The sequence below is a fragment of the Phoca vitulina genome, unplaced genomic scaffold (genome assembly GCF_004348235.1).
Source record: "Phoca vitulina isolate PV1807 unplaced genomic scaffold, GSC_HSeal_1.0 scaffold414, whole genome shotgun sequence".
NCBI classification, from domain to species: Eukaryota; Metazoa; Chordata; class Mammalia; order Carnivora; family Phocidae; genus Phoca; species Phoca vitulina.
The window spans coordinates 12,274-25,837 of record NW_022590101.1 but is presented as its reverse complement, the minus strand read 5'-3'; the positions used below and the strand labels follow the sequence as shown (position 1 = coordinate 25,837).

The 13,564-nt window shown below is 45.1% G+C and overlaps 1 protein-coding gene across 1 annotated transcript; it reads right to left on the bottom strand.

Annotated features, from left to right (window-relative positions):
* Positions 1–3,961: 3,961 nt before the first annotated feature.
* On the bottom strand, positions 3,962–11,316 carry LOC116629230 (pepsin B-like). Its single transcript, XM_032399536.1, has 9 exons — positions 11,261–11,316; positions 10,576–10,732; positions 9,285–9,402; positions 8,667–8,785; positions 7,788–7,987; positions 6,285–6,407; positions 5,431–5,578; positions 4,496–4,594; positions 3,962–4,269 (listed from the first exon to the last, which is right to left on the bottom strand). The coding sequence occupies exons 1-9, from the start codon at positions 11,314–11,316 to the stop codon at positions 4,117–4,119; spliced, it is 1,173 nt and encodes a 390-aa protein (XP_032255427.1). The 3' UTR covers positions 3,962–4,116.
* Positions 11,317–13,564: the final 2,248 nt, after the last annotated feature.

Below are 13,564 nucleotides of genomic sequence, written 5' to 3'. Positions count from 1 at the left end.
TGCCCTGCTATAGACGTATCCAGAATACCTGACTTCCTGGGACACACCCTCTAGGCCTTGGAAATGCTGTACTTTCTAGCACTTTCTAGCAACCCACAGAGAAACTCACTTTTACATTCTGGTATCTGAGCATGTGAAAAGAGGCAGAGAGCACAGCAGCCTGAAAAAGCAGAGGCCTGGTGGAGGTATATAAAAAGACAAGAGAGAAATGGCATGGAAAAATCCAAACTGAGCCTTGGCCTGTTGAAGCTGGGGGCTGGATCCCTGCTCCCTGCTCCTTGCTGGAGAGACGAAAGGTCTGGGGTCTGTGTGACTTACTAGCTCAAAGCAGTACCACCCCATCTCGGCTGCAGTCTAGCACAAAGGCCTGGGGCCCCGGGCTCTCTACATAAGGTCTGAGCCTAGAAGGGCCTCATTATCTCTGTGAAAGTGGAACAGCTGCAGAAGGCAGAGTACCAGAAATCCAGCCTAAAGCCTGCTTCCAGGTCTACATTTGTCCATTCCTGAGCCCCACCCTCCACCAACCGCCCAGCCTATTTTCCTGTCAGAGCCTCTACCTGCTGTGGCCAAGTTCAGAGAACTCATTACACATCAAATCTTCTCAACAAGGTAATATTCTTCTCCACATGTGTTTGATGGTGAATGGCACATGGAAGCAGGCCTTAATCAAAACCTCTACCATGATGGTGCAAAGAGGAGATTTTGAGATTTCTGGTGACATTTGCATAGTAAGAGCTGGGTCAAAATGGAACTAAGAAAGGGGGAAGCCAAGAGTTCACTACTATTGGTTGGCTCTAAATTCTGGATTTAGGTGTCAGATACAAAGGGGTCTTCCATTTCTGTTTAGCTCTTCCGGCCACAATGGTGAGCCTAGGAAAATGGCCAGAGTTCTAGAGCAGAAGTTCTACCAGGAACAAAGGATATGCCTCTATCTGAAGTTGAGTCTCTATGGAAGCTAGACCCTGGGGGACCCCAGGTAAGGACTAAGGAACAGCAGAGGAGCCCTGCCAGCAGAGCCCTCTTCCTCAAATATCTGATCATAGGTCTCTCCTCCACCGAAACCCATATGGGTCTGTTTGACAGCAGAATCAAGTCCAGAGATTTAACAAGGCCCTGCCCCTCTGACCGCAACCCACCTTGGCTGCCTCATTTCCTACTATCCTCTCCAGTACCTTGTGTCCAGCCAGTCGGGATTTCCTGATGCTCTACAATTACACAAACTCTCTCCTGCCTCTGTGCTGTCCTTATGCCAGTTTCTGCATGAGATCCCTTTTCTAACTTTCTCTACCCAGTGAGTTCCTACACATACTTGAAGGCGAAATCTAACATGGTTTCCTTTGTGATACTTCCTCTTTCCTGCCACTCTCAGGCACCATTCGCTGTAACAGTCTTTATGTCACTTGTATTATGAATGTGGTTGTATAGCAGGCATTGCTAAGCACTTGTTATCGCAAAACATGTCAGATCTGGGGACTTCAAGAGAAAAATGAACGGTCTCTTTTCTCTTGATCATAACTGAGTTGTGGAGGCAGACGTGCAATGGGTACAATACAGTGCAATGTGTAGTGAACTGTCAGAGGTACAAAGTGCTATGGGGGGAGGGAAAGAGGAGCAATAACCTCTCATGGGGGGGTAGGCGGAGGACACGCAGGAAGATGTCAGGGATCAGGGAAGATTTTACTTACACAAAGAGATTTCAATAAATACCTTATGAATAAATTAATGATATTTCATCAGTGGTGATGGCATAAGCAGTTAATGGAAAGAAAACTCTAGAATGTGTTTTACAAGTATAACCCAAATATAGACTGAGGTCCATGTGGCCACTTTCTTCGTGAATTCACATTTAAAAAGCGCATTACAGCAGCTAAAAACAATTAAAGAGGAATTCCAATTTTTGTATCTCTTACAGAACATTAAAAAGTCTCTAATTTGTAAGCAAAGGCAACATTTCTCAAAATCTTCATCCTATGTTTCCCTTCATCAATCCTATGTTGCTGTGGAGCATCTCCCCCAAGAAATTTCAAATTCCAAGTCTTTATTTTCACCTCTCCCATCCATAGTTCCTATCCCTTCTCTCTTCCCTGTTACCTTCCAGCTTTTTAAAAATCTCATTTACTCCTCATTCCTTTTACCTTTTTTGACCCACTAGCATCTCTCTTCCTCTCTTCATCTCTCTCTCTTTTTCTGTCCTAGTCCTTCAGTCTCTGTCACATAAGATACAAGAATCAGACAGACAAGATCTTTATTAGTGTGGTGGGGACAGAGTGGCATATTGGAAGGTAGGGAACACTCCCATATTAATAAATTTTGTCCCTGTCCTACCATGATAGACAAGGTGGAACAGACCATAAGCTGTGGACAGCTTCTGTTGGGTGCTATTATCTAGAATCCAGGAGCAGACAGAATTGCTAGCTCTGGCTTTACGAATACCATATGTTGTTCCAGTGTCTGCAGTTTGTCCCTGCTGATGAATTTCAGGTTACTCATGATAACTTGTATTTGTTGTATTTCAGTGCTGAGAACTTTCTAGCAATTATATCTCCATCTCAAGATCTTTGCTCTATATAGTTGAGGCCATCCACCAGAGCATGAATAGAGGTGATACTGAGGCAGGAACAGTGGCTGATGGAGCAGGGATGAGGATGCAGGTGAATTGGGGCTGAGCTGAGCTCCCTTCCCTTTGACAAAAGAAGGCTGTATCTCCCATAAGAGAAGCACAACAGAAAGAAAAAGGAATTGTCAGAGTGCAGACATTACCCAATTCCATAAGATCAACTCCATCGTGTGTTGGTGAAGGGGAATGATGCAATGATGTAGAAAAATGTACACCTCCATCTACCACTACCACCCACAAACATCTAGATTGAGAATTCTTTGCATCTTTCTTTCCAGGTACGTCCTTCTAATTACATTTCTTGAAAGAACTTTGGGTCCCAGAGCAATACCAGTTTTTACCTCCCTAAAGGCAGCATTACTGCATTAGAAGAACCCACTGCAGATGATTGTTCATAACCTACTGTGGAATGCAAGTTCAGCTACTGGGCTTACTTCAGACAGGAAACATGCTCAAGAGCAATATGCTGTACTTGATAGAAAATTCCTAGTGAGCCAATGCCATGTCTCATTTGTAATCGCATGCCTCCATGGCTTGCACATAGCAGACTTTATCATATAGTAACACAATAAAAATATTTAATACATTGATCTGGATCTGATTTTAACACTAACTGTATGATTACCTGTCCACACCCCACTTTCTTCCACTGTAAAATGAGATTGGGGTTCTAAACTCAAAATCTTTCAGGTTAGGCAGGTAAAGTACATATGTGAACAGCCTGAGAGCACCCATAGTGAGTAGGGAAGAAAGGGGTCTGTGAAAATACCAGAAAAAATTAATTAAAACTGTGCTGCTTTCCTCAAGAAGAAACACCATTTTGTAATCTGAGTTGGCCTCAGAGCACCAGTTTGAAATGTTCTCCAATGTTTCTTTTTCTTCTCTAACATTCAAGAATGGAGAGAAGAATGTGTTGGAAGGGAGAGTGCTGGGAGGTCTTGTCACCTCCACTAGAGTACTTTATGTAGGTACTACTGTGTCCTTAAAATCTATGTGTGGGTCCTCACTCAGAGACCTCTGCTCTGTGTTCTTGCCCATTGGGCAATTCACAGATTCCCCCAAAGAACTGTTGCTAACTTTCTTTTTTTTATTAAGATTTTATTTATTTATTTGAGAGAGAGAATGAGATGAGAGAGAGATCATGAGGGTCAGAGGGTGAAGCAGACTCCCTGCTGAGCAGGGAGCCTGATGCGGGACTCGATCCCGGGATTCCAGGATCATGACCTGAGCTGAAGGCAGTTGCTCAACCAACTGAGCCACCCAGGCACCCCTGTTGCTAACTTTCAATCTAGAATAAACTACTACAAGCAGAACACAAAGAAGACATTTAGAGGGAACAGCAAGGACGTTTGGAGATTCTTGATTTATTAGTTGCAGGAAGTAAGATTCTAGTGCACAGAGGGACCAGACTAGTCTAAAATGCTGCTGTCAGCCCAGAGAAACAGTAGGGCAATCCCAGAGTTCTGCTGGGAGGGTGGAGACAGCTGCCTCTTGCTAGTCTACTTAGAGAGGGCAAAACCCATCCTGCTATTCCCAATGTCGTAGACAGTGTAATATTCCTTGAGGAAAACATCTCCCAGAATCCACAGGGGCTGCCCAGTGGGGGAGGGCAAGTAAGTGGCCTCAATCCCAAGCGTGCAGTAGCCATCATTCTGCAGACAAAGAACATCAGGATATAACCAAGTGCATGGAGAGGCCTTTCCCTACCGGAACTTCCCACCCTATATTCCTTGACACCTCTGGGGTCTCTGGCTTCTTGTTCACCCTCAACCCTGCCACTAGTGACTCCCCATAGGTGCTCAGATGTGAGCTGGGACACAGAACAGCTGCTTGTGCCCATCCAATCCCATTTTCCTGGAGCCTGGAGTGCATACTTACGTTGAAGACATAGGCAGAGGGAGGCAGAGGTAATGGGGTCCCACTGATGACAAAGGTCATGGTGGGCATGCTCTGTATGGAGTTGCAGTTGACCACATACTGAGAGAGAAGAGAAGCAGAGCTGTAGAGTGCCAGGGGACTGGGGGCCCAGACAAGGGGCCCGAGTCCCCCATTCCCCATGAGACTCTCTTCCTGACCTTCCAGCAGAGGTTGGTTGAGAGCATGGAAGGCAAAGCCTGATTCCCAGGTACAACACCGACCAGATGCTTTTGCTTTCCTGGGCCTCCTTGGACACATCTCAGCTCTGAGATTTTGATTGTATTGATATGACCACAAGGAGTTAGGCTCATTCCAGAACACAGATTTCTACTGCCAGAAAGTACCACTTACAGAGAAGAAGCATGGGCACATCCTGTGTGAAGCATGTTCTCACATAAGTGTGCACCTATCCACGTACTCATCACAAACACACACACACACACACACCCTGAGGGACCAAGATTTAGTCTGACTAAACTAGACTCTTGCATGCAGGAGGAGCAAACTACAGAAGTGGGTATAGGGGAACAGGGGTGGGCACAGGAGGCTGCTCAGAGTAAAAGCCAAAGGAGTATTCCTAGGGAAGAAAGAAACCCAAGTGGAATGGAGAAATGCAATATGCCTGGCTCTGTTCATAGAGTCAAATGACAGTGCCACACCAAGGTGAGATGTGTTCCAAGGGCCTGCAATGGAACAGCCACCCCTCCTGACAGTCATTCAGCCCATACTCGGAGTTGGTGTTATTCCCTCCTCTTATGCGTCCTTGCCTGAAAGGCCATGCTGTGTCCCTACCTGATCTGATCTTCCAGGAGCTCAGGTTCCCCTCCCCACAAGCCTTCCTCCTATGCTGAGACTATGTGGATGTACAGAGAAACCCTTGGCTTCTGGTTACTCACATCACCATTCTGAGCCTCCTGGGCTCTGGTTGCCTGCAGGAAGGAGCTCATGAACTGCTGGGGAACAGCTAGCACATAGGTCCCTGTATCCACAATGGCCTGGCAGCCTTGGGAGCACAAGCCAGTGGCCTGGGTACCAACAAGAAACCTGAGGGAAACAGCAGTAGAAGAGAATCAGGTGCCTTTGCCACAAACATGTGCCACGTCCACTGATAGGTAGTGCCCAGCTGTTGTATGGTCTTGAGCAAAGGCCAAAGAAGTGTATCTTTAAATGGAGGTGATGGAAATTTCCTGAAGGGTTGGAGTGTAGAAGTAACCGATTCATGGTACTAAGCTCTGGGAACAGATATGCTTGGGCTCAAATTTTGAAATTTGTGACATGTGTGACTTTGGATAAGTTACTGAACCTCTGAGGCTGATTCCTTTATCTACACAATGAAATAAACTACTGACCACCTCATAGTGCTGTAGTGGAATATGCATGCAATAATATATACAAAATATTTAGCACAGTCTCTGGCACATCAGAAACATCAATGATAGCTGTTACTTTTACTGATGAAGGACTTGGTAAGGACTGTGCTACTTGGGATAATGAAGCTCCCAGGAACAAAGACATGGATTCACAGAAGCCTAGGAATGACCAACCTGCTGACATGACAAGTTTCAGTGACCAAGTCAAAAAGTTTAGTCAAGAGCTAGATGCCAGAGTCTACTGAGCTCCAGGAACAATCAGCCTGAGGGTTTGCTGATTCTTTCAGAAGTGTGTGCCAGTGCAAGAACAGGAAATATTGTCACACTGGAGAACATCCTAGGGGTGTCCATAATCCATAGGAAATTTCCCCTGTACTTACTCATCGATGGCAATCTGCCAGTACATTTCCCGGGTGACAGGAGTCCAGACGATCTCACCAAAATAAAATTGGGAGTCCACACCTCCCAGGATGAGCTCCCCACCATACTGATAGGTTGGTTGGCTATGGAGAAAAGGAGAAGAGCATGAGTTCCCACAATACACATGATCAGGCAGCTCCTTCCTCCCCTCTCACCATCCCTCTCTCTTTCAGACACAGAGGAACCACAGGACGAGGGGTCTTGTCCTCTGACCTGCTCTTCAGACTCCACCAGGCTCAAGGCACAAGGGAGAGAAGCCTCCTCAGAGGAACACCCAGAGTATCAGAGAACTGGAAATATAAATTATGCCCATAAAAGAGGAGACAGAATTGGAAACCAGGCCCCTGAAATCAAAACAAAACATCCCAGGGAAACCCTTCTGGGGCAAAGTGAGAACAAGAAGAAACACCTCCCAGAGTGTTTGGAATTGGGACCTGACAGAGAGAGATCTCCTGTGTGCAGTGAAGGGGATGCTCCTGTCATGTTCGAGTTGGTAACTAGACAGTGTTAAGGGGATCCAGGCCTCCTCTGTTCCCTACTCTGGGCCTGCCAGTCATTGAAGAAAGACATTTGGCCTCAGGTTCCCTGAGGATCATGTAATTAGGAAAAAGAATCTGTAAGTAAAGTTTGCCATGAAAGCTCAAAGCCAGTAGAGTAAGAAAAGTACTGGATTTGTGACCAAGATATTTGTGTTTGAGTCATGGCTTCACACCTACCAGACCTTGCTCAATATTGACCACCTGTCTGAGCCTGCATTGCCTCAGTGGAAAAATGGGGCTAATGACAAGATTTTTGAGATGTCATGTGAAGTAATAACTATAAGAACTCTTTGTAGAGCCAAATATGTTATTACAAATATCATTTATTAGAATTCTCTTTATTATAAATCTGATTTTACTATATTAGTAAGTAATCATGTGGCTTGTTCTAAAGCCCTACAGCTATGCAAATCTAATACAACAATGTCCACATTTACTAACTAAATCTTGAGGGACTGTAGTTCATTTTTAAGGAAAGAGTCATCTTATGGCTTTGGCCTAAATTAAAAATTCTTCTAGTACAGGGGCTCCTGGGTGGCTCAGTGGGTTGGGTGTCTATCTTTGGTTCAAGTCATGATCCCAGGGTTCTGGAATCCAGCCCCACATCGGGCTTCCCTGCTCAGTGGGGAGTCTGTTTCTCCCTCTCCCTCTGCCCCTCCTCCCTGCTCATACCCTCTCTGTGTCTCTCTCTCTCTCTCTCTCAAATAAATAAATAAAATCTTAAAAAAAAAAACTCCTCTAGTACATTAAAATAAAGTTTCCACAAAAATGTAATTATGAATTTTCAGAAATGCATGAAATGCATATAGCCGGTTATACTCATTGTGTCAAGATATGTTAAAAACTTGGCCTTGTCTGATGTTGGCTAGCTGAAAGCTCCCACAGCCTCATTTGCTGAGACCTACCCAGGGCAAGGGTGCTCACCGAGAGAAGTAGAAACTGAAAATGGGCTGGGTGAGCTGGCCTTGCTGCACCATGCTCTGCATGACTGTTTGGGCATTCCCCACTGCCAGGTTGGGGTAGGCCATTCCCAGAATACCATCAAAGTTTGCATAATAGAAGGGGTTGCTGGGCTCATTCTCACTCAGACCAAATAGCTGGTTATTGATGACGATGTTCTGAACCTGGGACAAGCAGAGAAAAAAGATCAACAGTTCAGGTGGATAAAGCCTTCCCAGACCTAGGTGCCCAGAGAATGGAATCTAGACCCTTTTTTGGGGAGAGGAAGTTGGCTTCTTTCATGCTTAGCTCAATCATGGGTGGGGTATGGAAGATGAAGGGACAACAGCATCACCCAACCACGTATGTCTTGGAAAGAAGAGTGTAGGTGTTGGGGAAGCAGAGGCTGTTGTGTTCTGGAGTTAAGAGTTTCCACTTCCATGGACAGTGAAAGGACAGTGGCTGGTTTTATATTGAACAATCCATGTGCACAAATGACATAGGAATTGTGGGTGTTTGATGTAAAAGGAAAGAAAATAGTGAAAGGAAGGTCTTCAAATACCTAGAGTAAAGTCGTGTGCAGGAGGAAGCAGATGTGCTCCATGTGGCCGCAGAGGGCAGTAAGACCAGGGAGCAAAGTCACAGGGAGGCACAATGTAAAGAGCTCCCTGCAGTCAGGACTGCTGTGGGAGCAAGTCCTGTCTTGGGAGAAAGGTTTAATTAGATGGCCTTCGGTGTCTTTTCCAACCATCAGCTTCTGGGCATTCGTGCCTACCTAGTAATCATGGGTCTCTCTGACAGCTTTAGGCTCTAAAAAAGGGGAGCCAAAGAGCAGACCCACAGAAGGATGAGAACAGCACTTACATTAACAGTGTCATATCCCAGGAGCACAGTCAGGCTGCCACTTCCATAATACAGTGTATAGGTTTGCCCATTGTTTCTGTAGGTAGAGGAACTGCTGGGGTTGAACCTGTTGTGATTGACTGTGCAAGGATAGAATGGAAAGTTAATGTCAACACATTTTCCAAAATACTTGGAGGACACTTATCCTTGATGGCCTGAGACTGTCAGACCAAGCCTGGGATTGGGCCTCAGCCTCAGATCCTTTGTGCTGAAGACAATCTGTAGCCCCAGAAAAGTCTGTCCCCTTGGGAAACAGATGTTGCCCCTTCCTTCCATTTCCTGAGGAATGGCTCAACTCAGAGTGACAGGAATTGGGGCCCACAGGAGAAAGCTGAGGAAAGGGAACAATGTAGAAAAGAGCAGAAGCCTTGGTCTATTTCTGCTGTCTCTCTCCAGAACTGTAGCACTTGTGAAATGTAGACCAAGGGCAAGATTTCCAGATGGTCTGAATTTAAGGAGGATGAGATCATGGGTATGCACCAAGAACTCTGGACTTGGATGCTGAGATTGTGCTCAATCCTGACTCTGCCCTGCCCTCTGCTACTATCCATGGGTGGGTGGTGATGGTGGTATACTCACAGCAGGCCTGGCTTTGGCAGTAGGTAGAGGGCACCCACAGGCTGGAGGAGCCTGTGTCAAAGAGGACCAGGAAATTTTGTGGCGGTGTCCCAATGCTGATCTCTCCAAAGTAGTAGGACTGCAAAGAAAAGTTTGTCACTCTCATTTAGTAGCCAAGCCTTGTCCTAAGGATGGGGAAGACAGTGACTCACTAGAAACCACATTTGGACAAATTATATTTTTCTCTTTCCAGAAGTTCTCCTTCACATCTAGAGCCAGATCCCCTCGATATTGCCCATTTTTGTCCCTAATTGCAAGACTTTGACTAGGTGAGAATTGGTCTGGCAAGCCAGTCTCTTCTTCCAAAGCATTTTCCACTTTGTATCGGGTGATAACACCATGGATTTACCATTCTATGCCAGAACATGCAAACTTGGAAAAGCAATCACCTTTTCTCCATTCCCAGCGCCCAAACCCCTCCCCACATCACACACACACACAAACACACACACACACACACACACATAAACACACACACACACACATCCTTCTTTTTCTTCCAGTGTTAGATATTTCCCCACCATTCCCCTCCCTCTGGTCACACAGTAGCTAAGGTGCTAGGAAGTCCATAGGAAGGTGAGACTTTGGTTTAGTAATGAGAAGTAGCATGGAAAGCAAGAAGAGAACTTCACTGAGACACAGTTTAAGTTCTAACTGAATTCGGGCCAGTCATGTCACTTACCTGCCTCTCCTTCCACCATCTATAGAAAGTGGAAGTCAAAATAGGACATCCCTAGGGTGGCTTCTAGATCTGACACTCATGTAACATCTCACTAAGGACAGTCCATAGGACACCAGTGTGTTGAGATGCCCTGAGCAGACACTGCAGCCTCAAGAACACTCAAATACTTGCTCTGAGTACCAGTGTATGTTTCCAAACGGGGAGATCTTTGTCATCTGGAGCCACTGGAGATTTTGCCTGGCAGCTTGGCATGTGCTTTCCTTCTTTCCCCTGCAGCCCATCACTGGGACTTCCTTTGGCTCTCTCAACTGACTTGAATATGGTCACTGTGGATCTCTTAACCACATAAATGGAGCTTCAGAGAATGAGCCAGTAATGAGAAGAAGGAAGGAAAGGGAATACAATAGTGTTAAGTGGTACCAACTCATCACTTATCCAGAGACTTTCCATAGGAAGGTGAGACTTAGGTTTAGTAAAAAGTCCAAAATCAGAGCTGATGAGAGGTCTAAGTAAGTATCCAAGAATGGTTATTAGCCAAGGGTTATGGATACCACCTCCCCTTTCACTTACATCCAGGTAGTTGGTGAAGGGTTCATAAGCAACAGCATCATTATTGTAAAGATACTTGGCGGCTGGATCAACCTTTGGGTGGTTCTTCAGGAATGTCTCTAGTACACCCCGCTCTTCCATCACCTGGCGGATGGACTTGCCTTTCTTCAGAATGATTCTGCAGAGATTAGGGCAAACAAAAGGAGTGAGCTTCACCTTCCCCATTAAAGAAATCACTTCAATGATCTGATCTGGTGTTTTTAAACCTACTTCTACTCAAGAAGAGCCTCTTATAAGAAATCCTTCTGGATTTTAGCAAGTTCTGCAGTCACTTCAGCATTTCCAGCCTGAAAATCCACTATAACATATATTTGGGGTTTCCTGCTTACATACACTCTTTCCACAGAATAAATACCTGTTCCTTCCCAGTCCCTCCTCTAAGCTTTATAGATACTGTACATCCTTCCTTCTTGGCTAACAAAACACCAACCCACCTTTACTAACACACACACACATACACACAGCATCATCATCATCATAATCATCCATTTCAAGTCTAGGGTCCCTGTGGTTTTTGGGTTCATGTACCAAGACACAATCTGCCTGCCTTTCCATGAGATCTGCAGGGGAAGGCCTTTGCTCTACCCTAGCTTGTGATGCTCCCTTAGGGCTGAAATTCACAGTGAGACTGAATCCCCATACACACCTTTCCACACCCTCTGAGAGGTGTAGACAAATCAAGACCAAGACCAGGATCTTCATGGCGCTGATTTTAGTGGCCCACAGACATACCAGGACACAGTGGCACACCCAAGGGTTGGGACACACAGAGCGAGATTGGGTCTCTCTTTTATACCCCGATCTCCCTGAACTTTTCACCTGTAGGCACGTGGGCTTCTTAGCCTTGAACCAACTTGTGCCCCTACATATCCATGGATTCTGTTTGTTTTTCCTCCTGGCAAGAATTATGGCCTTTAATATCCACTCTGCAGTCAATTTAAAAAGTGATTAGTGGCTTTGCTGATGGAATCCAAAGATTAGGATGTGATAACAAATGTGAAATTCACTGGGGACAAAGGATCCTGGTGCCCACATCTACTGGGAAATGGGTGCTGGCAACTTCTGCCAGAACAATGGAACAATTTGTTCTTTGGCTCCAAAGTCCATGTGCTTTTTGGAGATTTACAGTAGACTCTCCACTTCTTCTTCCCCTTTTCCTTCCTGTTCCTCTCACCAGACCCATCTATAGTCTTCTGATGTGATTCTCATAGTCCATGACACTCTGATCTTTATTTTCAATTTCTTAGTTCACAATTAGCCAACATTTATGGAATGTCTACTCTGTGCTCACTTCTGCACTAAGCTCTGGGAGTACAAAGAAAATTCAGAAATGGTCCTTGTATGCACAGTCAGCATCCTGCCTAATGACTGACATATAATCTAATTATGAGATGATGTGATCACTCTAGCGTCCAAATGTGTGTTGAATGAATAAGAATGATTAAGAACAGTATTGGGTCGTCTGGGTGGCTCAGTTGGTTAAGCATCTGCCTTTGGCTCAGATTTTTACCCCACGGTCCTGGGATTGAGCCCTGAGTCAGGCTCCCTGCTCAGCAGGGAGTCTGCTTCTCTCTCTCTCCCCCTGCCCCACCCAACCCGGATCGTGTGCTCTCTCTCTCTCTCTCTCTCGCTCTGCTCTCTCTCTCAAATAAATAAATAAAATCTTTTTAAAAAAAGAACAGTATTAATAAAGCAAGCAGAAGCAAGAAGTGATAGCTCCTGGGGGGATGGAAAGGCCTTCAGAGAAGAGGTAATTTGAGTTAGGATCTTCCTGGTTGGTAGATGAGAAAGTAAGGAAAGTGGGAAAAGCCACTGGAGGCAGAAGCAAAGCCTGAGCAATGGCACCCAGAAGTGCAGTTTGTGTCATGAAGTCAGAGAACACTGTGACCAGTGTGGCCACAAGAGCACTTCTCAACATGGCTCCTCACAAGCCAAGACCCACCCAAAGGACCTGCACTGGGTCTGCACAGTCCTTATCATGCCAATTGGCTCTGGAAATTATTTTCTCCTTAGGATTCTGTTGCAATGGAAAGGACTGTAATGCTAAAACAGCAATACTCTTGATTCTACAAAACTATATTAAAACAGCATGGATTCAGTATCCACAGTATTTTAACTTCTATTCCATCAAACTATTTATTATTAAGCCTCATACTAATGGAGCACACTGTGGAGCATCTGGATCAAGCTCCTGGAGCACAGTATTAAGTGTCTACACTGGCGTGACTGGATGGTGAGGTGGACCTCATAAGCCATGCTAAGTACCATGGACTTTATTCCTTAAGCAGTAAGGAGCCATTAATTTGTTTTAATCAAGGAAATGACACACTTAATACCTTCTATAGACCCTTTACTAGTTTCTAGATTGGAACCTTCTAGAAGCATGTGATGAAAGAGGCCAGCTTACAAAATGATTCCCTAGGTAAAGTTGTAGCGGGCATGAGAGAAGTTACTGGAACTTTGTCATGAATATACCTTGAAGCCTTTGAGCTATGCACAAACCCAAAGAGTTTCCAATTTCATATGCATGATTTAATGTTTCTTTAGAAACATTTCTTTAAGAAAGAAATTGTTAGAGGGAAACTGGAAGATCTATAGAAGATCTAACTACAACTCTCACTTATCGACCTTGGACCAGGCACATATTTCATTTAACCATCGTAACAACCTTAGAAGCTGATTTAACTTCCCCGTGATCACATAGTTAATCAAAGGCAGAGCTGGGACTTCAAGTCCTGTTTGCCTGAACTCAACCTGTGTCTCAGCACAGCCTCCTCCTCTAAGCCTGGGGTGTTCACGCTCTCTCTGCCTCAGTGTGCACAAAAGTATCAGCTTTAACGGTAATGACAGAGATTTATATGTGATTTGATTTTCTGTAGAAAGGGATTCTAATGGCTTTTCTTCCACTCTTCTAGTTGTCTGCCAGAAAATGTAACCCTGTATGCTGCTG